The sequence below is a fragment of the Medicago sativa genome, chromosome 5, assembly GCF_051527215.1.
Source record: "Medicago sativa cultivar Bolivia chromosome 5, Bolivia_mono, whole genome shotgun sequence".
Lineage (NCBI taxonomy): Eukaryota > Viridiplantae > Streptophyta > Magnoliopsida > Fabales > Fabaceae > Medicago > Medicago sativa.
The window spans coordinates 71296288-71322140 of NC_140753.1; the positions used below are offsets into that span (position 1 = coordinate 71296288).

The 25853-nt window shown below is 34.3% G+C and overlaps 2 protein-coding genes and 1 non-coding gene across 3 annotated transcripts; all 3 read right to left on the minus strand.

Moving 5' to 3' along the window:
- Positions 1-308: 308 nt before the first annotated feature.
- LOC146924615 (uncharacterized) lies at positions 309-3490 on the minus strand. The gene is made up of 5 exons (XM_085709563.1): positions 2814-3490; positions 2588-2720; positions 1684-1983; positions 1485-1589; positions 309-1153 (listed from the first exon to the last, which is right to left on the minus strand). Exons 1-5 carry the CDS (start codon positions 3488-3490, stop codon positions 599-601), a joined length of 1770 nt encoding a protein of 589 aa, XP_085565689.1. The 3' UTR covers positions 309-598.
- An 11-nt stretch (positions 3491-3501) lies between these two features.
- On the minus strand, positions 3502-7611 carry LOC146924616 (uncharacterized). The gene is made up of 3 exons (XM_085711877.1): positions 7482-7611; positions 7291-7381; positions 3502-5891 (listed from the first exon to the last, which is right to left on the minus strand). Exon 3 carries the CDS (start codon positions 5878-5880, stop codon positions 3502-3504), a length of 2379 nt encoding a protein of 792 aa, XP_085568003.1. The 5' UTR covers positions 5881-5891; positions 7291-7381; positions 7482-7611.
- Positions 7612-16154: 8543 nt separating this feature from the next.
- Positions 16155-16261, minus strand: LOC146924617 (small nucleolar RNA R71). The gene has a single exon (XR_015013029.1). It is a non-coding gene; the product is annotated as a small nucleolar RNA R71 (small nucleolar RNA).
- Positions 16262-25853: the final 9592 nt, after the last annotated feature.

The window sequence follows — 25853 nt, forward strand, 5'->3', positions numbered from 1 at the left end:
CTTTGCAGACTGTCACAACTGACACATGCTTTCCGACGAAATTTTGGTAGGAAAGCACTTTGCAGGCTGCCACACGCTTTCCGACGAAACTTTCCTAGGAAACATTAATATTTAAAAAAACAAATAATTAAATCCAAATTTCCAATTTGAAATGAAAATGAAACCAAAATTTCAGAAAAATCAAATTTAAAAAAAAACAAATAAATAAAGTGCACCAAAATTTCAAAAATACCCAAATTTTTTTGAGAATTTGTTTCCTTTTTTTTTGACGTGAAACCTGTTATATTAAACACAAACAGAGGCTGAACTAGCAGCAAATCAAACAGGATTTAACTGATATGGGACATGCCCCAACAAGGTTCTATCACCATGAGTTTTTGACAGCCCTACTAGACTGTGAGCAACAGAGTTTAGAGTGCTGATAATAATTACATAAAAGCAACTAAAATTATCTGTGACAGTGGTGAGGCAACCAGAATTTTCTTTGACAGTGGCACATCACCACTGCAAACAACCTAAAACACCCCAAAACTGCCCCGAACCAGTCCCTAACCAAAAAACCTGCTAAAAACAACACCAAAATACACAAGAATAAAAATTACTCGCTATGATCATCATCCCGCTCGTCGTCCTCATCATCATCAACGTTGTCATCGTCATCATGTGATCGGTCTTCTTGAACCGATGGTGATGATTGACTCGATGGCGACGATGATTCCAATGTTTTCCTACTCTTCATGCCACCCATCCTTTTTGTAACCATCCTTTTGAGTTTTCTCATTTCATCTGCCTGTTTGGCCAGCAATTCCCTTAACTCATTCTCGGATTCTTCTTTCTTTGCCAACGCCTCCTTTTGAGATTGCAACTCCTGGTTCATTTGTTGTATCATTGCTTGCATCTCAAGAGGCAGCTCCCTAGAACGAGATGAGGACTCTGGTGGAGGAGGAACATAGAACAAATCTCCATGTACCACATTGCCGGCTAACGGCCCAAGACCGTACATTCTGCCCTTTCTTCCTTTTCCTCCATCCGGTCTTACTTTTTCTCCAGCCTTTGCCCATAATTGAAGTTTAATGGGGAAGGGAATTTCTGGATATGATGGAACCTCAAAATTCTCCTCCAAAAACTCCGCTGCACTCGTGCGATAAGCTGCCTATAAAGAAAAGTAATAAACAATAAATCAAAACCGGGAAGAAAAAAAACACAGACACAGCAGCAGCAAGCAAGCCACAAACAAAAAAATGCTGATAGCTTCAATTTCAAAAATGAAAGGCACCAACCAACAAAAAACGGGCAAACAGAACAGAACAGAACAACATTTTCTGGGTAGCAGCAAGCTTTAATAATTTAACTAACAATGTGATATTTATAAGCATCAAATAAAAATGAAAGGCACCAACAAACAAGCACCAATTGACAATGCACATATGACCGACACACATCCTTTGAACACAGCAGAGAACAGAAAATTATTAAAAATTTACCTGGGTATTGCTAGCTCGAGCATCGACATACCGACCAAGATTATGACTGAAATGAGTCTCATCATGGATCTCTTCCGGATAAGGATCTCTACCCAATCTATTTCGCTAATTGTACACGTAAATATTAACCAATTAGAACATTTGGCAAATTTAATATATACATATATAAAAATATTAATAGTTAAATATATTTTTTTACCAAATTTCTAGCATGGGTAACGCTACTGACAGAGCCTTGTGCGTGCAACTGTCCTCCAACAATAGATGCTCTGTTCGCCTTGTTAGCTTTGGACCGGTTCTTAAAATGTGGATCTTCATTCCAATACTTCAGCAATAAGTCCCAGCTTTTTTCTCCGATCCATTCCGTACGATAGTTGCCCTTACGTTTTTTCAATTCCTGCCGTTCATCATACAATAAATCTGATAAACGTCTTGCAGCTACCCTATGAAAGTTTCTCTCTACAAGAGTGTGATGATGAGCTTCCCATCTACAAAAATCCTGCAATAAAAAAAATGATTTATCTATCTAGAGCCATTCCCCATTTTCGTATCAAACCATTCTAGTCATCAAGACTTCTCAGCTCGCTGCAAAACGTCCAATTGTATCTTAATTATCCAATGATGTTTATATTCAATAATCCAAAAATTACAAAAATAATTCTTGATAACGTATCGTAAAAGAAGAGTAAAGAGAAGCATAACCCCGCTTATAGGAAAGCTGAAATTAAGCAATCAGGGAAGGAACAATCTGGCTGGCTATTGGATCAAGATACGAAAGACAGTAGAAATAAAATCAAGCAAACTCTAAACTCAAGACATCAAAATCATACATGACAAACCACACTGCAGAAGAGCAATTTCAAAATCAATTTGTATGTTTTGCAATCAAAGTTAAAGATTAAAAACAATAAACAATGGCTCATTGAAGAAATTTGATTTAACTAATCAAAACTTGGAGGTTCTTTTTTATTTATGAACTAAGGAGAAAAACTTAAGGCTCTATACAATGAAGGAGGTTATTAACTAGACATTCAATAATGTAAAAAAGTAAACCATATTATAAAGTAAATACGATTATTTAATATTCAATAAAATGTGTTTACCGAAAAGTATTTAAAAAGGTCCTTCCTGTCATCGGTAGTAAGATCTGTATATACGGCCCAACGCCTATCTTTAGGGTAAAACGTCTGAATCGCCATTCTAATATGTTCTGATACTCCGTGGGATGGCTCCAACCTACAAAATTGAATTGTTAATTAAATTATGCATTTAAAAAACTAATAAGAATTAAGTCAAACATAGGTAACAAATTAAATTTTTATTACTTACGTTTCAGGTGTTGGTGTAACCACAACAAGGTTATCCACATACTCCCAGTCTTCAATGATGTGACGTCGTTGTCGTCGTTGTTGATCACCCCCAGATGGTACCTCTTCATTTTGGTTGTTTTGTTGTTGTTGTTGTTGTTGTTGTTGTTGTTGTTGCTGTTGTTGAGGCCGTTGATCAGCAAGTAAGGCTAGGAAATTGCCAGTTTGCATAAGATCTTGCATCAGTTCCGTTGATGATTGTGATGGAACGGATGTGTTAAAGCCTTGTCGGACATTATATGGGGTGGTGTTGTAATTTGGTGAGTGTGAGGATGGCAGAGTAAATCCAGGCATGGCAAAACCATGATTAGAATATATGGGGGGTTGGCTAGTAGTAGCCTGACTAGTAGTAGCTGCTGGAAATGATGCGGGAAGAATAGGCGGGGATGGTGCGGGAGGATTAGGCGGGGATGGTTCGGAAGGAATAGTCGGGAATGGAGTGGAGTAAGGAGGTGGAGTAGTAGTAGTAGGAATAGGAGTACCTGTCCGTTCATCAATGTTACGGAAGGTAACCCCCGTCGGCCGAACCCACTGTCTGGTAGGGTGCGAGGAAACATCTATTCTTCCATTCTTCTTTTTCTTCGGCTTCCCATGATCTACAACATGAGCCTTACCCCTATCCTTGTCTCGCCCAGACATCCCTGTCATAATTATACAACTATTGATCCCTCAACCCTTGCTTTATTTCTCACCATTCGCTTTGCATAACCCATGAACCTTTCAAAAGGATACATCCACCTATATTGGACAGGTCCACCGAGCCAAGCTTCGTATGCGAGATGCACAGGAAGATGTTCCATAGAATCAAAGAAACCCGGGGGGAAAACTTGCTCCAATTTACAAAGAGTGATAGGCATATTTTGATCCATTTTAACAAGTTCATCCATCCTCAAGGTTGAAGCACACAAGTCTTTAAAAAATTGGCTAATTTCAGCCAATGGTTTTAGAACATTGTTTGGCAATGAACTAAACGCAATTGGTAGTAAGCGTTCCAGGAAAACGTGGGAATCATGACTTTTCATTCTATGCAGTCTTCCTGAGTTGACGTCGGCACACCTCGACAAGTTAGAACAATATCCGTCTGGCATCCTCAATTCTTTCAACCATTGACAAACAGATTTTGCTTCATCAGCAGTAAGACTATAAATAGCCTTGGGTTTTAGATATTTTCCATTTGGAAGAAGTTGTAGCTCCATTTCTGGTCTGTTACAATGCAATGGCAAGTCCATTCTAGCCTTCTCATTATCTTTTGTTTTACCAGAGACATTCATCACCGTGTGAATTATATTGTCACAAAAGTTCTTTTCAATGTGCATCACATCAAGATTATGTCTTAGTAAATTATCTTTCCAGTAAGGGAGATCCCAGAAGATACTTCTTTTTGTCCAATGGTGCTCTTCACCGTATTCTGGGTGTCTGACTCTTTTGCCAACATCTGTGAATTTTAAAAGTCCTAGTTCATTGACTCTGCGGTATACTTCCTCTGATGTTGTCCTAGGAGGCGGACCACCTTTTTCTGTTTTTCCTTTAGTAAACAAATTCCTCTTCTTACGAAATTCATGTGTCGCTGGTAAAAACGGACGATGACAGTCAAACCACGAATGCTTTCTTCCGTGATGCAACCATATGGCCTTTGTGCGTTCCATGCAATGTGGACAAGCCAATCTGCCATGAGTCGACCATCCAGACAACATTCCATATGCAGGAAAGTCGTTAATAGTCCACATCAAAGCTGCCCTCATTCTAAAATTCTTCTTCCTTGCAATATCATATGTCGATACACCGTTCCACAATCTATTCAAATCATCAATTAAGGGTTGTAGATACACATCTATACCATCTAAGGGGCTCGTAGGTCCCGGTACAATACAACTCAAAAACAAATAAGGCTTTGACATGCACATCTCAGGAGGAAGATTATATGGGGTAAGAAGAATTGGCCAACAAGTATAAGGCGTTGCTGATGCTTGGATATACGGAATAAATCCATCAGAGCATAATCCAAGCCTCACATTACGTGGATCTTCTGCAAAATCTTGATGTACTTGATCAAAGTGCTTCCATGCCACTCCGTCACAAGGATGTCGCATCACACCTGAATTAGTTTTATTGTAATAATGCCACGTCATTTTATCGGCCGTGTGAGTTGATGCAAATAATCTCTGCAATCTTGGTATTATTGGCAGATAAAACATTGACTTGACTGAGACTTGTTTCTTCTTCTGAGAACCGGCATCATCACATACTTCATACCTCGGTGCATTGCAAAATTTACACGCCACCAACGCCTCATCATTTTTACCAAATTCGTTGTCGTAAAATAACATGCACCCATTAACGCAACAATCAATAGTTTTAACTTCCAATCCCAACTTCTCCACCAACTTTTGAGCCTCATAATAACTCAAGGGCAAATTGTCCTTTACAGGAGTTGCGTCCCTCATGATATTTGTATAACACTCTGAGCCTTCTTCGGCTACACTCCAATCTGACGCGGCAGCTAAAAGCCTCACACTCATGGATAGCTTAGAATCAGACGACCCTTCAAACAACGGCTTGTTTACTTCTTGCATCATCTTGTAAAACTTCAACGCTTTCTCATTCGGGATTGTTTCCTCTTCACCACCCTCGTTGTAAGACAAGTTCACCCCAAGAGCATCACCGACCATATCTTCCATCACGCCAAAGTTTTCAAACTCCATACGCGCCTCACTGCTTGAAGCGTGCATATTAACATCAGACTCGGTATTATTTGTCGGCTCTTGTTCACCGTGATAAATCCACACATAATAATTCTCCATAAACCCAAGGTCCTTTAAATGGTTTAGAACATCTTTTGGGCTCCGAATCAACCTACACGTACATTTAACACACGGACATCTTATCCCTCCCTCCAATTGAAAGGCATCTTGCGCCATGGCGTAAGCAACAAAATCACGAACTCCATCCACAAAAGCCGCCTTAAGTTTCCTTTTCCCCGGATATTTTCTATCGTACATCCAACTACGATGGAAAATATGTTGGTCCATTTTTCGCGTCACTGCAGTTGACTCAAATTAGTTCCATTTTTTATACGTAAATATTTTTCTAATATAAATAACAATTTTTTTCTAATCACCTAAATATTTAGAAATTTGTACAAAATAAACATGGTATCGCATAAAAATTATATAATATTTTATATTTTATGACTAAAATATATAACATTTTGTAATCTATATCACATTTTCTAAAATTTGTATGAAATAAATTGCGCGCATATACAACTTACGAACCACAAATAAATGTTAAGCGCGGACACCAAAACTAATTCCCACAAAATAATTCACATATGTCATATTAATTAACTTCATAATTTTTTTACTAATTTACATTATTTTTCTAACAAACTTTATTATACATATTTCTTTACTAACTTAACCTTTTTTTTTAAAGAACTACAGTAACATTTTTACTAACTACATTTTTTTACGGTAACATTTTTACTAACTACATTTTTTTTAAGTAAAACAAATTTTATCTAAATAACATATTTACTACAATGTAATTTTACTAACTATGTTTCTAATAACTAATATTTTTATTACTAATCCATTGAGTTAATTTTAAATAAATAAAAGATACTAACCTCAAATAACAAGCCAATGAACAAGTGGATGCGAAAAAAAAAAAGCAACAACCAGCCAGCAACAACACCAACCTCAAAATGGATCCAAAGCAAGAAAACTACAAAAAATAATGCAACATATTTTAATAACTAAATTAACAATATAATTTTATTACAATAGAATTTTACTAACTATTTTTCTAATAACTAATATTTATATATAATAACTAATATTAATTTTTCTATTTTTCTAATAACTATTTTAACTAATTAAACTACAAGTTTTTCTACAAGATAACACTTTTTTATTATACTCTCTAACACTAATAAGTTTTTTTTTTTAAAGAAACACTAATTTGAAATTTAATTTAATCCCACTAAATATTTTTTTGATGAAGTTAATCCGACTACAAAAAATAATGCAACACATTTTAATAAATAAATTAACAATATAATTTTACTAACTATTTTTGTAATAACTAATATTTATTTCTAAGAACTAATATTTATTTTTCTATTTTTCTAATAACTATTTTAACTAATTAAACTACAAGTTTTTCTACAAGATAACACCTTTTTTATTATACTCTCTAACACTAATAAGTTTTTTTTTTGTTTTGAAAGAAACACTAATAAGTTGAAATTTAAATTTAATCCCACTAAATATTTTTTTGATGAAGTTAATCCAACTAACATTTTTTTTTATACAAAAAGCCTAATAACATTTTTATTTACAATATAAGTTTACTAACTATTTTTCTAATAACTAATATTTATTACTAATATCATACCATTGTACCAATTATTTAAACTAAGTTAGAAATATACCAACCTCATAATAAGTCGACGAATTAATTGGAGGCAGCAAAATCAACAGCAACGAACAACACCACCAACCTCAAAATCGATCGGAACCAACAAAACTATAAAAAAAAAACGTAACTTATTTTAATAACTATGTTAAAAATATATAGATTCAAACACATAAAATTGAAATCAATTATAAAAAATAACAATAATAACCTGTGCTAGAAACTTCAACAATGATAGTAAAATGATGAAAAATAGTGTAAATAATGAAGAATAAAATTTGAGTGATATTAAGAAAATTTGATTGAGAATTAAGTGAAGAAAATGGTAAGGAAAATAGTTGGAATTGGTACTCAGTGGAATGCAGAAGCACATATATATAATGCTACCAACGGTAACAACAACGGATCTCTTCAACGTACACTTTTTAAACGTTATTTTGCATGTGGGTCCGCTGCTTTCCTACGAAACATTTCCTAGGTAAATCCACCCATTCACAAGTTGCCACGCACAATTTTTTAAACGTTATTGTCCTTGTGGGTCCGCCGCTTTCCTACAAAATATTTCCTAGGTAAATCCAGCCATTCACAAGTTGCCACATACCATTTTTTAAATGTTATTCTCCATGTGGGTCCGCTGCTTTCCTACAAAATATTTCCTAGGTAAATCTAGCCATTCACAACCTGCCACGCACCACTTTTCTGTGTATATGGGACCCTCTTTGACTGACAGATGCGTTCCTACGAAAATTTCGTCGGTAATTCCTCGGTAAACGTGTCCTAGGTAATTTTGTAGGAAAATTTTGTAGGAAATACAGGATTTTCTTGTAGTGATCGATTGTTCATCAAGTAACATTTGTTGAGTCCTAGCCTTACCATCTTGTGGGTGCGTGGATCTCTGGAGATTAATATATACCATTTTTTTCTTAAAAAAAAAAAAATCCATTAATGCTTTTTTGGTGTTGTATCATATAATGGTGTATCCACCCTTGTTGTTCGTTAATCTTTCTCTCTTATTATTATTATAAAAATAAACTAAAAAATTCATCTCAATTTAAGTTTAACAAACCCAATATGAAAAAAATTTAGGGAAACACTAACTAGGTGTATCTAAATGCTCTAAAGACACTTGTTAATGAATCAAATATAGTAATGTTTAATTGTATTTTTGGCCTTTGATTTTCACAGTTGTGCTATTTTCGTCTCTTAAGTTCAAAATGAGTGATTTTGTCCCTCAACTTTGCACCCTTTTTATTTACAAGTCCGTCATGCATATTATTGGGACCGTTTCAACGTGGACAGTTGGATCGAAATTGCAAAACGACATCCTATAGAGGATCTCTAGATCTCTAATTTGCATCGGTTGATCCTTTCAGGCGAATTATTTTCATTTTTCCAACAGTTGTGGTTCTCAAATTGACGACGTTAAAGGTGGTTGGTAATATATTTGTCAATCTTCCCTCGCTTAAGACCCTTTATTTAGATCAAGTTGATCTCAAGAGTAAAGAGAATTTCAGCAAGCTTCTTTCTGGATGTCCCATTTTAGAGGATTTGCATACTCGCATTCACTATCCAGAACAAGACAAGGGTGTTAGTACATAAGGCTTTCAAACTTTATCCAAATTGATCAGAGCTAATAACATCCGTGCATTCGATGTTCCATTTAAATATAAATAGAAGTGGGTCGAAAGGCATAAACTTGACTGGATATTGGATGCTACCCTTACAAATGAAGTGGGTCGAAAGGCATCAATCTCGCAAGGGTAGCTTCAGCGGTGTCTGCTGAGATTCTTCTCTGAAGTTAGGGACTGTATATGCTGCTACAAGGTTGAACTTGATAGGACCCCTTGGTGCAGCATTGTTGCTGAGATGGATAAAGTCCCCACAAAAAGAAAATAACAACACAAGGCGAAATCAAAAGCATGTATAGCTTATACAAGAATAAGGATTAGTCGACCAGAGAGATTAATGTCAAACTAGTTCATATATATCTTCTTTGACTTTAAAGTTTAATCACCACCACTTAACAAGAATTTTAATTTTATCAAGCATTTGCTCTTGAAACAATTTCGTATTACTGAACAAGCAATTATTTTTCTCTTTCAAAATAATCCAAATGGACATCAACCATATCAACTGCAAGCAATTACGAATCTCTTTCCCACAAGCTCCTAAACTAAATAAAGAATCGACGTTTATAATATCATGCCAAACTAAATTATCCTTCGTTGGAAGTGTCTTGTTAGAAAATCGAGAGACTTTTAGAGGAACTGATTTATTCTAGATTATCTCCTTGAGCGCCAAAGGATCCAAATATGTCTCTTTAGCTAAAAAATAATAGACTCATTTGACTGATTAACCTTGTTATGTGTCAGTTAATTAAATTGGGGAACCCAATTTAATTAACTCATACATAATTAGGGCAATTTATTCAAAACAATTGAATTAAAGCTCGACTTTTTAGATTTTACTCGCATTTTACAGTAAATGTTTTTTTTTTTCACTTACTTTTTTTGCAAGCCAAAGGTAACTACACTTGTAAGCAAAATGTTAGTTACACTCTTTTGTTTTTTTTTTTTTTATGCACAATTAGGTGAATCGGCATTCATTCGGTCTGTTTGCATAACACTGCTTTTTAATAGACAAATTTGTTTGAAGTTTAGCGCAATTAGACAAGAAGCTTTGAGTCTTTCATTTGGAAAATAAATAACTCTTTGAAGGTAATATGTTCTTGGACATAATAAAAAAAAAAAGTTGGCTCCATATACATGGGAAGAATATCTCAATATCTCAAGGCTTTTGACATGTTGAAAGATGGGTTCGATTTCAAGATAGGAGATGGAGATACTAATTTCTCAAAGCATCCTTTTTGTGATATAATCCAAGATATCCCACCCCAATTTATGGAGTTTAAGATCAAGGATTTCTGAGTTGATGATAGAAATATCATTACAATTCTAAATCTTCCACTACCCCAAGAAATTTACTATATAGATACAACGATTGCAACAAACTTGTGTTTCTTCGATTGAAGACTGCTGGTTATGGAGTGAAAATTTCAACGGGGAACATCCTACCAGAAGCAGGTTTCATCGACTTTTTCTATATATCAAGATTATGCATTATCCATACCAACTGAGCTATGATTTATAGTTTTTTTTAATATGAATTGTAAGGTTATAAATACCAACTTGAAAATATGAATCTAGTCATGTATTCTAAACTAATTTTCCCTAAAAAATATAATATAACTTTCAAATTTAAAAGATAGCATTGTAACAAACAAAATTATAAAGTAACAAAAAATAATATTTAGTTCAAATAAAAAATTAATTAATTGGGATTGCAGGTTGGTTTGTGCGATAAACATTGCAATATAACTGGGATAAGTTATATGGCTTATATAAATGGGATACGTTATATGGCTTATATAATAATTCACGCGAAACATTATTGTAGCAATATATGTGGAAGAAGTCATATCGAAGGCAATATAACCAGGGACGGATCCAGACATTTATTATACGTGGAGCTAAAATTTTGAAGAAACAATAATGCAAATTATATTAAAAATAAGAAGAGTTTTTTCTACCATATGCAAATTTGCACATGTTAAGAAATTTAAAATGGTAAGTTTGTCTTATAACTTGTGTATTTTATATTAAATATATAACTTTTTAATAAACAATATTGGTGTTTTTCAATGAAAGTTACTTCCTTTGTGCATGCGGTGCATCCATATCAAGCACATCAATATCATGCTTATTGCAAATTTTAATAACTTTAGATATAAATTCTTCTCATCCCTCATTCCTCATTTCTTATAATTATTTTTTGGTATCATTAACAAGTGACAAAGCATTCAAAAGATCTTATTTTTAACATGTATTTTATTTATTAAAAAAAAAAAAATTTCATGTGGAGCTTTAGCTCCACATTGCTCTCAAATGGATCCGCCCCTGAATATAACTGGGAAAAGTTATACGGCTTGTATATACTCCCTCCATTCCTTTTCTTTTGATGTTTTAGGTGATTGCACAAATATTAAGGAATCATTAAATTATAGGAATAATTGTATGGTTTATACTAAAATACCCTTACTTACTCCTTGATTTTTTTTTTCTCAAAATTCTAATCTCCTTAATTATTGAAACTCACCACACAAATTGCATTTATTATTTAAACTTCCAATTTTCAAAGTGTGTTTTTCAACAAGGGTAAAATTGGATTAAAAATATTAAAAATTCTAAAACATCAAAAGTTTTGGAATAAAGTTTAATTCTAAAACATCAAAAGAAAAGGAATGGAGGGAGTAGAAGGCAATAAAAATGGGATAAGAAAAGTTAAGAAACAACTGTATATGTTGTTAAACTTAAAACAGAAACTTAACTTATATAAGTTCATATTAAGATTCATGGTCATCTTCAACAATTCAGAGGCCCTGTTATAATCTTGATATTTTTTCATTTAAAAATAATTGAAAAAAAACTAACACCACTTATAGTTACACACAACTGAGTTATATTTAAATATATAAGTAATAGTTTAAATATCCCTTCAAAAAAAAAGTAATAGTTTAAATAGTAATTTTATCCACAGAAAAATAGGAATTTACCTATGGATAATGCAAATTGACAGCAAAATTGTTGTCTTTCAGACTTTTACCTACGGAAAAGAACATTTAATGATGGATTTTGGCCGTAGGTATAAGTTTTTTTCGATTTTTTCAAATTTTGAGGCCCCTCTAATAGTGATGGAAAAATGGAATTTTCAAACCTAGAAAGTAGAAACTCACATTTTCAATTCTTCAACACTCTCGTTAGTACCCTATATGCATTCTTAACATGGAATTCTGCTTCACTTCCTCAACCTTCCAACCCATCCACTATTGTTGAGCGGGAGAAACCACCAGTGTTGTTTTGTTGAGTATGAGATGGCAACTTCTTCACTTCCTCAACCCTCCAACCCTGAGTGTGAGTAACGAGCTTGCTGATTCATGTTGTTTGAGTGATGATGTTAGTAAAATATTGGGTATGGGCCTAAGTCAAATTGAGGTTTGCAAGTTTAGTAAACCTATCAGGTCGCTACATCGGTTTCTTAGATATCAAAATTAAAAACTAATAATTGAATCAATCCAGTTCAATTTCCTTTGGTTTGGTTGAGTGTTTGTCCTAACCAAAAAATATTGGATAATTTTTGGTTTGGTTTTTTCGAGTTTATCAATTGTGTCTGAACCTCTTACACCATTAACTGAAGCATGAAGGACAGATCAATTTTGTTATAAACTTGCAAGATTCTCTAGAACTAAAAGAACGAGAATAAAAATTCTATGTTGTTGGGGAGAAAGATTAGAGGAAACTGGATAAATTAGATGACAGATAATCGATTTTTTTTAAAAGAAAATTGAAAAATAAAATTAGGTAGTAAATTAATGATCGTTATTTTTGTGCAATCATGAATACATTAGAAAAATCCATATAGTTTTTTTTATTGACTCTGTTGTATACAAAATTCAACACTAAAAAACTCTCTCATTGGATATCAAAATTAGGCTTAAATATAATTTATATCCTTTATCTTGTATTAAAAATTCATTTTGGTTTTTGCTTAAAAAAATTGTTTTAGCTTTTTTAAATCATTTTAATCCTTGGTCTTTTTAAAAATGTGATATTTAGTCTTTATTTTCATTCGTATGGTGTGTTGAAAGGACTAAAACGTTACCCTTTTTAAAAAGACAAATAACTAAAATACTTTAGAAAAAAGATAAAGAATTAAGACATTTAAAAAAAAAGACAAAGGACCAAAATGAATTTCTAGTAAAAGATAAAAGATGAAAAATATATTTAACCTTAACCAGAAAAGATTGGAATTTTTTTTGTTTGGTTTGCTTTTCATGTTCATCAATTTTATCTGAACCACTTACACTCTTAGATGGAGTATGAAGGGGTAAATTAACTTTTTTTCAAACTTGCAAGATCGTCTTGATGGAGTATGATAAAGTAGATTTCATAAAAAAAAAATGATAAAGTGCATTTTTTTTTTGTGGTGGTCGGGGTTTGAACCCCGGTCCTTGCATCTACTATGTATTGTCCATACTAGCTGAGTTAAGTTCACAAGGACTGATAAAGTGCACTTTATCCATTCGACTTAAATTCCGAGAAAACGAGGTTTACTTTTAATTTAAATTTTTCTTTTGGTCAAGTAGCCTAGTGGTTAGAGCTCCCACATTTTAATGTCGAGAAGAGGGGTGTCCGGGGTTCGAACACTGGTCCCTGCGTATAATATGCAATATCCCTACCAACTGAGTTAAACTCAAGGGATACTTTTAATTTATGTTTTATTTTGTTTGTTTTGTATAAAAAAAACTTTAACTTAACCTCTTTTTACGGGTTATTTTAATCTTTACTTAGTATTATATTGAACTAAAACTCTCGCCACCTTGCTTAAAACTCTATTTCTAACCTCTTTATCTTAACTTTCACAATAATTTTTTCTTATATTTTGATTAAAATTATAGGTAAATATATTTTACACTTTCATAACGTAACAAACTATATTTATCTTTTTTTTTTCTCAAAAAACACAATACTAATCTTTTGTAACAAAAAAAACTATACCTATCTTTTTAAATGACATCGATTATATAACAAATATAATTTAAATTCATATATTTTTTTAGAAAAAATTCTTATCTTTTTAAATGAGAAAAATTAGTATGGATATCGATTATATTATCTTTATATAATACAAAAGGATACTTTTATGCGCATAAGTACACGTGGCGCCTCATTTTACTTATAGCATTTAATGTTCCTCAAACAAATTTTTTGCAATGCATAAGACCTTTGATTAGACCTTTGATCAAGATAGTTGCGTTAATTATGTATTATGTAAATATTTGATTAAAAAATGGTATCAAATATACAGTGTTGTTTTATGTACATGTGCATTTTGCCTTAACAATATGTATTATATACATTTTAATCCAACCGTATTTTATGTTTATGGAGGAATCCAACCGTATTGTATACGTACGATATTATTATTGATGACATTCTGTCATTACGTAATATTAGGGACTTATTGTGACATTTTGATAGAGTTCTCATGCAATTTATACTGTTCTGGAGTGCAAAAAGCTTAAAATTTGAAGTCTGTTCGAAGGAAATCGCGCCACGCCAATTTCAAGCCGTGCTGCGATTTTTGAAGCAAAAATACACACTTCCTGTAAAGGGGAAATCGCGGCACGCCAATTAACAAGGCGCGGCGCGATTTTGATGGGTCAGGCCCATGACTTCTATAAATACTGCACTCAATCTGAAGAACAGGGGTTACGATTTTGGAGAACGAAAGTGCGATTTTAACACCCAGAAGGCTGCAGCGGAGAGGATTTCATCATCTCTAACCCAGTTTATGTATGTTTTAATTCTTTCATTGATTATGCTATTTGTAAACTCAATTATGAGTAGCTAAATCTCTTAGAGATTAGGTCGGAGATGAACCTATGTAACCCTAATTGATCATATGTTGCTGTGAAACTCTATTACTTATTAATGATATTCTAGTTTTCATTCAATTCAATTGTTCTTACTGCTTTTTATATCCTGATCAAATATAAACATGATTTTGTGAGATCGAATGACTACTGACCATAGCTTTCGACTTAGACCTAAATTGAATTGTTCTAATAAACATGGTTAGTCTAGGAATGGATAATCGTTTGTTAGTGATATTAGGTTAACGTGCTTAAACCTTTGATGATTATTAGACCACCTAAGGAATTAGGGGCTGTAGTTTAAAAAGAGGGTCCTAACTCAAGGGATTGATTAGGGCTAATTTGTTAACTATCGTGAAACTAGAGAATCATTAGTAATAATAGGTGCAGTAACCAATTAGGGGAAACATAGAGGATTCGAAGACCTGATCTCATCTCTCTCCTATTTTCTTAATCAAATCTTTACTTTTTTATTTGATTTCTTAAAATCAAACCAAATCTACTGCCTAGTGGCAAAACAAAATAAACTTTTATACATCCTACTTTTATAACGAAATTGAATAATTGAAGTTAAAAACAGTCCTCGTGGGAACGATATTTTTACTACTTCGATAGTATTTGGTGCACTTGCCAGAGATCTATCAAGTTTTTGGCGCCGCTGCCGGGGACTGTTGAATTATTTCAACAAGGCAATTACGTTATAATTTAGGGTTTTTGCAATTTAATTTTCTGTTTTTTTATTTTTATTTTTCTGTTTTCATATTCACTTGATTACTTTGCGTTGTGCAGTGCTACTAAGGTATTTTGCTGTTTATGCGAGGTAAACAGAGCTCTGACGACTTAGAGTACGATCCGGAGATTGAAAGAACTGCTAGAGCACTTCGGAAAGCTGTCCGATCGCAAAGGTTAGCTCAATCCGTTCCACCGGGTGTTCGAGAACAAGTACCGGAGCAACTCTCAAGTGAATCTGAAACAATCTCTTCTCCTAAATCTGCAACGATGGAAGGAGAAGGAGTTGTACCACCAAGACCTAAGCTTGGAGACTACGGGTTAGCGACTCATCGCGGTCAACTGACCCACACTTTTCAACCAGCTAACCCCGTAGCGTTCGACATCAAGACAACTGTCCTCAATGGTTTGAGGGACAAGCAATTCGATGGGACTGAAGCTATGAGTCCTCATGAACACTTGAGCCGTTTTGCTGAAACCTGTGAGTTTTGTGTGCAACCAGCCACCGTGACTGAAGCACAAAAGAAGCTAAGGCTATTTCCTTTCACCTTGACGGGAAGAGCAAAAGATTGGTTGCTAACAATTCCAAACGGGACTGTCCAAACATGGGAAGAGTTAGAGCTGAAGTTCTTGGAGAAATACTTCCCTATGTCTAAGTATTGGGACAAGAAGATGGAGATCTCTAACTTCAAGCAAGGAGAAGGTGAATCATTGTATGATGCTTGGGAGCGATTCAATTTGCTTCTCAAGAGATGCCCTAATCATGAGTTCACCGAGAAGCAATACCTCCAAATCTTCACTGAGGGGGTAACACCAAACACTCGAATGTTCTTAGATGCTTCCGCGGGAGGTAGTCTCAAAAGTAAAACTGATCATGAAGTTCAAGCTCTAATTGAAAACATGGCTGGCAATGAGTATCGTGATCAAGCTAAAAAGAAAGAAAGAGGAGTGTTTGGGGTGAGTGAACAAACTGCTATCCTTGCCAACCAAGCAGCAATGAACAAACAGATCGAAGCTCTAACTAAGGAGTTTCAAGGCTTCACTTTGGCTCAAAAGCAACAACAAGTAGCTGCAATCAAGTGTGACTTATGTGGTGAAGAACATCCCAACGGTGAATGTGTTCCGGAAGGATCAAGTGAAGAAGCTAACTTCATGGGAGGATATCAAAGGCAGAATCAATACTACAATTCAGGCATTAATAAGCATCCAAATCTAAGCTACTCAAATAACAATGCTTTGAACTCTCAGATGCTCACTCCTCCTCAACAACAACAAAGGAAGCCATCAGCTCTTGAGGAAACTATGATGAACTTCATGAAGATGACTCAAGGCAACTTTGAAGAGATGAAGAAGAGTCAAGAAGCTGAAAGAAAGAACAATGAAGCTTCTAGGAAGATGCTTGAAACTCAACTGGGGCAATTAGCTAAGCAGTTGGCTGAACAAAACAAAGGCGGATTCTCAGGTAACACTAAAGATAACCCTAAGAATGAGTCTTGTAATGCTATTGAACTGAGGAGCAAAAAGGTTTTGACACCTTTAGTTCCAAAAGCTCCAAAGAAGGTTGATGATGTAGTTGAGGTGGAGGAGGATGTAGTTGAAAAAAATGATGAGGGTGTAGTTGAAAAAGAAAATGATCATGGAGTAGTTGAAAACGAAAGGAAGAAAAAAATAGAGGGAGAAAAAAGTGAGAAGTTAATTGATGAAGATTCAATCTTGAGGAAGTCGAAGAGTCAAATTTTGAAAGATGGAGACAAACCACAAGTTATTCCATCATATGTGAAGCTTCCATACCCTCACCTTTCAAAGAAGAAAGAAAAGGATGAAGGCCAATTCAAGAAGTTCATGCAACTTTTCTCACAACTTCAGGTGAATATTCCTTTCGGTGAAGCTCTTGATCAAATGCCGTTGTATGCTAAGTTCATGAAAGACTTGTTGACTAAACGAAGGAAGCCTAAGGATGATGAGAACATAGCACTTTCTGAGAATTGTAGTGCTATTCTTCAAAAGAAGCTGCCACCCAAGCTGAAGGATCCTGGTGCTTTTACTATCCCTTGTTCAATTGGACCTGTAGACATTGGAAGAGCTTTATGTGACTTGGGAGCAAGTATAAATCTGATGCCACTTTCAATGATGAAGAAGCTAAAATGTGGGGAACCAAAACCAACAAGAATGACCATCACTTTAGCTGATCGGTCAATCTCTTACCCTTTCGGTATACTTGAAGATGTGCTAGTCAAGGTTAATGACTTGGTATTTCCAGCAGATTTTGTGATCTTAGATATGGCTGAAGATGAAGATATGCCACTCATTCTAGGAAGACCATTCCTTGCGACTGGCCGTGCTTTGATTGATATTGAGAAAGGAGAGCTAATGTTGAGATTCCATAAGGAGCAAGTAGTATTTAATATATTTGAGGCCATGAAGCACAAAGATGAAAATCCCAAGTGTTACCGGATTGACATTGTTGAAGAAATAGTTAAAGATGACTCTTGTGAACATCAACCAACACACCCTCTTGAACGTGCAATTGTGAATTCTATAGCAAAAGGTGAAGATGATGAAGATCTTGAAGTAAGTGATTGTGTGAAGCAACTAGCAGCAAGCAAGCAAGAGTTGGGTCCGATAAAAATAGAAGAATTAATGGGTAAGCACTCCATAGATGTCCCTATTTTGAGTGGAGAAGGAGAGAAAAATCCAGAATTAAAAGAACTCCCTTCTCACTTGAAATATGTTTTTCTCACTAAGGATGCCTCTAAACCAGTAATCATCAGCAATACCTTGACACCCTTGGAAGAAGAAAAATTAATGAGGGTGTTAAGAGACAATCAAGGAGCTTTGGGGTGGAACATTTCTGATCTAAAGGGTATTAGTCCAGCTTATTGTATGCATAAAATACACATGGAGGCTGAATACAAACCAGTGGTTCAACCTCAAAGGAGACTTAACCCAACCATGAAGGAAGTGGTAAAGAAAGAGGTGCTGAAGTTATTAGATGCAGGTATGATCTATCCTATCTCAGATAGCTCATGGGTAAGTCCAGTTCATGTGGTACCCAAGAAAGGAGGAATGACGGTGGTAGCAAATGAAAAAAATGAATTGATACCTACCCGCACCGTCACTGGTTGGAGAATGTGTATAGACTACCGGAGGTTGAATACCGCAACAAGGAAAGACCACTTTCCATTACCATTCATGGATCAAATGATTGAGAGATTGGCTGGCCAAGCCTTTTATTGCTTCTTGGATGGGTATTCAGGGTATAATCAAATCGCAGTGGCTCCGGAAGATCAAGAAAAGACTGCCTTCACTTATCCATTCGGTGTGTTTGCTTATCGAAGGATGCCCTTTGGGCTGTGTAATGCACCGGCAACCTTTCAAAGGTGCATGCTTTCCATCTTCTCTGATATGATAGAGAAGAACATTGAGGTATTTATGGACGACTTTTCTGTTTTTGGTAAGTCTTTTGATCAATGCTTGTTCCATTTAAATGCTGTACTTAAAAGATGCACCGAAACTAACCTTGTTTTGAATTGGGAAAAATGTCATTTTATGGTAACTGAAGGTATAGTTTTGGGACATAAAATAAGTGCTAAAGGCATTGAGGTGGACCAAGCTAAGATAGAGGTTATAGAGAAACTTCCTCCACCAATCAATGTTAAAGGAGTGAGGAGTTTCTTGGGGCATGCCGGGTTCTATCGGCGGTTCATAAAAGACTTTTCTAAAATTTCCAAACCCCTCTGTAACCTCTTGGTCAAAGAAAACGAGTTTAATTTTGATTCGGAATGTCTAAATGCTTTTTCTTTGATTAAAAACAAGTTGGTGACTGCACCAATAATCATTGCACCCAATTGGGATTTACCTTTTGAACTTATGTGTGATGCAAGTGATTATGCTGTTGGTGCAGTCCTAGGCCAACGCAAGAACAAATTTTTCCATGCAATTTACTATGCAAGCAAGGTTTTAAATGAAAATCAAGTTAACTATTCCACAACTGAAAAGGAATTGCTTGCTGTAATCTTCGCATTGGAAAAATTTCGTTCTTATCTAATAGGCTCCAAAGTCATTGTTTTTACAGATCATGCAGCTCTCAAATATCTCTTAACTAAAGGGGATTCAAAGCCTCGACTGTTGAGGTGGATCCTATTATTGCAAGAATTTGATCTTGAAATTCGTGACAAGAAGGGAGTCGAGAACGTGGTAGCTGACCACCTCTCAAGGCTGGAAAATGATGAGGTAACAAAGAAGGAGAAGGCCATCAAGGCCGAGTTCCCTGATGAAAAGCTGTTTGCTATTGGAGAAAGACCTTGGTTTGCTGACATGGCAAACTTTAAGGCCGGTAACATAGTTCCTGATGATATGACCTATCCTCAGAGGAAAAAGTTCTTCAAAGATGCGAACCACTACTTGTGGGATGACCCTTATCTGTTTAAGGTAGGTACTGACGGTTTGATTAGACGTTGTGTTGCAGGTGAGGAAGCACATAGTATCATGTGGCACTGCCATAGCTCAGCTTATGGAGGCCACCACAGTGGAGAAAGAACAGCTGCAAAAATTTTGCAAAGTGGATTCTGGTGGCCCACCCTTTTCAAAGATTGCCACGACTTTGTCACAAGATGTGACAGATGCCAAAGGACAGGTAACATATCAAAGAGGAATGAAATGCCCCTAAAAGGAATCATTGAAGTTGAACCATTTGATTGTTGGGGTATTGATTTTATGGGACCATTCCCTTCCTCTTACTCTTATCTCCATATTCTAGTCTGTGTTGATTATGTCACAAAGTGGGTTGAAGCGATACCATGTGTTGCTAATGATGCCAAAACGGTTGTCAATTTCCTTCAAAAGAATATTTTCACTAGGTTTGGAACCCCTAGAGTATTGATCAGTGATGGGGGGAAGCATTTTTGCAATAATTTTCTTGAAAATGTGCTCAAAAAGTATAACATTAAGCACAAAGTTGCAACTCCCTATCACCCACAAACTAGTGGTCAAGCAGAGGTTTCAAACCGACAGCTGAAACAGATTCTGGAGAAGACAGTTGCGTCAAATAGGAAAGATTGGTCCAGGAAGTTAGATGACGCACTGTGGGCATATAGGACAGCCTTTAAGACCCATCTTGGGTTCTCACCCTATCAGTTAGTATATGGGAAGGCATGTCATCTTCCAGTCGAGCTAGAACATAAAGCTTATTGGGCCATTAAGGCCTTAAATTTTGATCAAGTAGCCGCTGGTAAGAAAAGAATTTTGAAACTTAATGAACTTGAGGAGATGAGGCTTAGAGCGTATGAAAATGCACTCATCTATAAAGCCAGGACAAAAAGGTATCATGACAAAAACTTAGTGCCTAGGGATATTAACTGTGGACAACTAGTTTTGTTGTATAATTCCAGGTTGAAGCTGTTTCCTGGGAAGCTCAAGTCAAAATGGTCCGGACCATTCTTGGTCAAAAGTGTGTCACCATATGGAGCTGTTGAACTAGTGACACCTGAAGGAGATCGAAGTTTCAAAGTAAATGGACAAAGAGTTAAACCATACCTAGGTGGCGACCTACCTAAAGGAAGGGTGGCACTCATTCTGAAGGACCTTTGAGGATCCTTAGTAGTCAAGCTAGTGACGATAAAGAAGCGCTGGGTGGGAGGCAACCCACTAGATTTACTTTGTTTTTCAATACATTCAGTTTTTTATCTTCTTTTTAATGTCGAAGTACATTGAACTTATTTCCCTATTGTAATTGCTCCTGCACTTGTTTATTATTAATGAATTTGTTTTGTTTCATGTGACCTATTACAGTTTAGTAACAGTTGTTTGATGAAACGGTATTCCAAAAGTTCTCAAGGAGGGGTGACTTGATTCAAAGGCGAAGTGTACGGCGTTGCTAGGTAGTCACATACTCCCAGAAATCTCAGCCATAAGGTTCATTGCCAAATCTTGTTTTTCAATTTACTTATATTTAGATTAGTTTTCCATGCAACTACATTTCTAGAACTTGCATTGTTTCTCTATTATTGATTGGTCTCTGTCAATTACACACTGAGGCAAAAGTGCTTGGTCCTGTGAGCCTTTTTGAAGCCTACCCTGTTTTAATTTGTTGAATTTATCCTTTCTTAACCAATTGTGAGCCGGTAGGATTAGAACTTTTTGTTCGGTGACAAACTACATTACAAGCCTAGAGACTTTTAGGACTTGTCCCTTAATGTATTTTCTGAGTTAAGGCATTGTAGAATGTTGCTAAAGATTAAGTTTGGGGTTGCTATTGGAATTTGCAACCAACTAAGTTTGGGGTGGGGGTACTAGAGAATTAGAGAACAAAAATGAAAGAAAAATATGAAATTGTCATGCAAAATATACACAAAAATGGTGTATCAAAAAAAAAAAAAAAAAGAAATTGAATGATGAAAAAGGGACAAAACATTGAAAATCCGAGTAACTTCAAACTTGATTGTCCCTAAATGTTAAAAATATTCTCTAGTACCTTTGCATTGATTGTATTTCCACAAGGTGAATGATCGAAGGATTGAATTTTGTGCTTTAATTTCCGTAGGAATGCCTAACTCAAATTTTGTGTAGCCTACTTATCCAAATATATCCCACCTTTCACCTAAGCCCCGTTACAACCCTAAGACCTCAAAAGTGTGTAATGATATTGACTTTGATTGATGTTTAGAAACTTTTCAAGCGTATGGTAATATGTAGACCTGCATGTCGACTGGTAGAACCCTATTTCATATTGTTGCGTGGAGTTGTGAATTGGTGGATGCGAACAAGTCAAACTAGCTCATCTTTAGCTAGAAGGAGAATGAACTTTTGGGTACTATCGTTTTGTCAGGTAACTGTTATTTTACTGTCGTTTGTCACTGTTGCAAGCAAATTCCTTGAGGACAAGGAATGGTTTAAGTTTGGGGTTGTGATGACATTCTGTCATTACGTAATATTAGGGACTTATTGTGACATTTTGATAGAGTTCTCATGCAATTTATACTGTTCTGGAGTGCAAAAAGCTTAAAATTTGAAGTCTGTTCGAAGGAAATCGCGCCACGCCAATTTCAAGCCGTGCTGCGATTTTTGAAGCAAAAATACACACTTCCTGTAAAGGGGAAATCGCGGCACGCCAATTAACAAGGCGCGGCGCGATTTTGATGGGTCAGGCCCATGACTTCTATAAATACTGCACTCAATCTGAAGAACAGGGGTTACGATTTTGGAGAACGAAAGTGCGATTTTAACACCCAGAAGGCTGCAGCGGAGAGGATTTCATCATCTCTAACCCAGTTTATGTATGTTTTAATTCTTTCATTGATTATGCTATTTGTAAACTCAATTATGAGTAGCTAAATCTCTTAGAGATTAGGTCGGAGATGAACCTATGTAACCCTAATTGATCATATGTTGCTGTGAAACTCTATTACTTATTAATGATATTCTAGTTTTCATTCAATTCAATTGTTCTTACTGCTTTTTATATCCTGATCAAATATAAACATGATTTTGTGAGATCGAATGACTACTGACCATAGCTTTCGACTTAGACCTAAATTGAATTGTTCTAATAAACATGGTTAGTCTAGGAATGGATAATCGTTTGTTAGTGATATTAGGTTAACGTGCTTAAACCTTTGATGATTATTAGACCACCTAAGGAATTAGGGGCTGTAGTTTAAAAAGAGGGTCCTAACTCAAGGGATTGATTAGGGCTAATTTGTTAACTATCGTGAAACTAGAGAATCATTAGTAATAATAGGTGCAGTAACCAATTAGGGGAAACATAGAGGATTCGAAGACCTGATCTCATCTCTCTCCTATTTTCTTAATCAAATCTTTACTTTTTTATTTGATTTCTTAAAATCAAACCAAATCTACTGCCTAGTGGCAAAACAAAATAAACTTTTATACATCCTACTTTTATAACGAAATTGAATAATTGAAGTTAAAAACAGTCCTCGTGGGAACGATATTTTTACTACTTCGATAGTATTTGGTGCACTTGCCAGAGATCTATCAATTATATACGTTCATTCCAGACTAAAGTTTTTTTTTTCTTTTCCACTCTAATTTCGACTCTAATTGACCGATCAATTTTACATATTAGTTACCGATATTTGTTGTGATTACTCGGAGATAACTTAATTATTGTGTACTTTTTTTTTGAAGGAATTAATTATTGTATACTCTTTCTGAAATTTTTTTAATCTTCGGAAATAAGATTTATCTTAAATAGGATCAACGTTATGTACATCGTATCAAAATAGAGTACCACTTTTATATATCATCGTATCAAACTAATTTTTTAAGTCTCCGAAAAAAAATGTCGTCCGTATACACTGTTTTTTATCAGAAAAAAATAGCAATTGGCAATACCATTTTTTTGGCAATTACTCTGTTTGGACTCCAATGTTTTTTATTTTTGCCATATTGGTTTTTTTGTTTCCGTTTTTTTTATGATATCATGCTATTGCCGTAATCAATACATAATTAATTTGGTTTACAAATATGGTAACTTCTTTCTTAAATATATATATATATATATATATATATATATATATATATATATATATATATGGTAACTTCTTTACCATTTCATCACCGATTTTTCTACACCATATGGTGTTGCCCACTCAAAGCAATAATGATTTGGTCAAATGATCAGTGTTGCCGCACTCAAGGAGTTTTTTTTCTTATTTAGAAATAGTTGATTGATATCATGTAGTAGTAGAGTGTATAGAAGGAAATAGTTGATTAATGGTTAATTTGCAATCAAGTGCTACAATAATCTCTATTATAAACATTTCCCCTATTTTATTTTGATAGTACACATGGCAACTTTATAATGATATGTGCATTTAATGTTTTCTTTCATCTACACGCCAACATGTTTTTTTTTAGGGAATATACACACCAAAATGACAAGTGCTAAAATTTGGATGAATATTTATTGTACCAGGATTGCAACCAAAAAATTTGGAAAACAAAGGGTAATGAGTTTCTTGATTTTTTTTTTAATAAACGTAACATTACATATAAAATAACTCTGATGTGCTAAAATTTGGAGGAGTATTTAATGTACCAGGATTGCAACTGAAAATTTTGGAAAACAAAGGGTAATGATTTTCTTGATTTTTTTTTATAACAATTGTGACCTTATTGTGACTAATCAATTAAAAATTCTATTGACAATTATAATCAACTTAAAAAATTACTGTTTTGTTTTTTGAAAATTTTAGTATTTATAAAATTGTTGCTACATTGTTTAAAATTTTAGTGTTTGAGTTTATAATTTTACGCCACGATATTTGATAGTGACAATAATTTTTTTTTAAGGAATGTTTATTTGCCTTAACTACTAAGGATGCATTGAAAAAAAAACAATAACTTATTTAAAAATCATTGATATGTCTTATTTGCCTTGACTTCAGTGGAAATGATATGCCTCAATTCGTACAATTCTATGCCTCAATTCGTGAAAAATAAATTAGCACAATTGTACGGATTCATAAACAGAAAAAACAAAAAGATTAGCACAATTCATTGTTCTTTTTAAGAAAGAAAGTTAGAATTCAATGTTATGCTTGATCATGCAAGTTGACTAAAGAGCTTATAATGAAAATAGAATAAATGGAATGTTTTATTCAAATTGTTACCTATTTTGAAAACATGCTAATAATGACAATAAATAAAAATTAATTGTATTAACTTTGTAGGGATGTAATTCATCTATAAAATAAAAGATCTAATTCATTTTCACTTCATTCTGAAATTCATTCTCAAATTTCAATATTTTTCCCAAAACCTTTCTTTAGGTTTATTGAAACGTTTTCTTTATTTTAAATTTTAAATTCTTTTTCATGGAATCAATTTCTCAATATCCCTCTTTTTGTTGTTCAACTTTGGTTTGTTCATATATTTATTAATTCATTTTCATTTCATTCAGAAATTCATTCTCAAATTTCAATATTTTTCCCAAAACATTTCTTTAGGTTTATTGAAACGTTTTCTTTATTTTAAATTTTAAATTCTTTTTCATGGAATCAATTTCTCAATATCCCTCTTTTTGTTGTTCAACTTTGGTTTGTTCATATATTTACACAATTTTCTATTTTCAAATTTAATTATAACACAATTTTCTATTTATGTTGTACATTTTTTAAACAAATTTGACCATGGACATGAATTGACCTCCTTTTGCCAATTCGTGTCCAAAAAAATTCTCAATAAAAAATTACCGGAACATATTTGAAAAACAAAATTTCAATTTAAAATTAAATGTCCGGACATATAGACTTGCCACTAAAAGATTGTGATGAAAATATAATTGCTACTTTTTTTTTATTTATTTTTGTAAAAATTATTAGGTACCTTGAAGTTTTG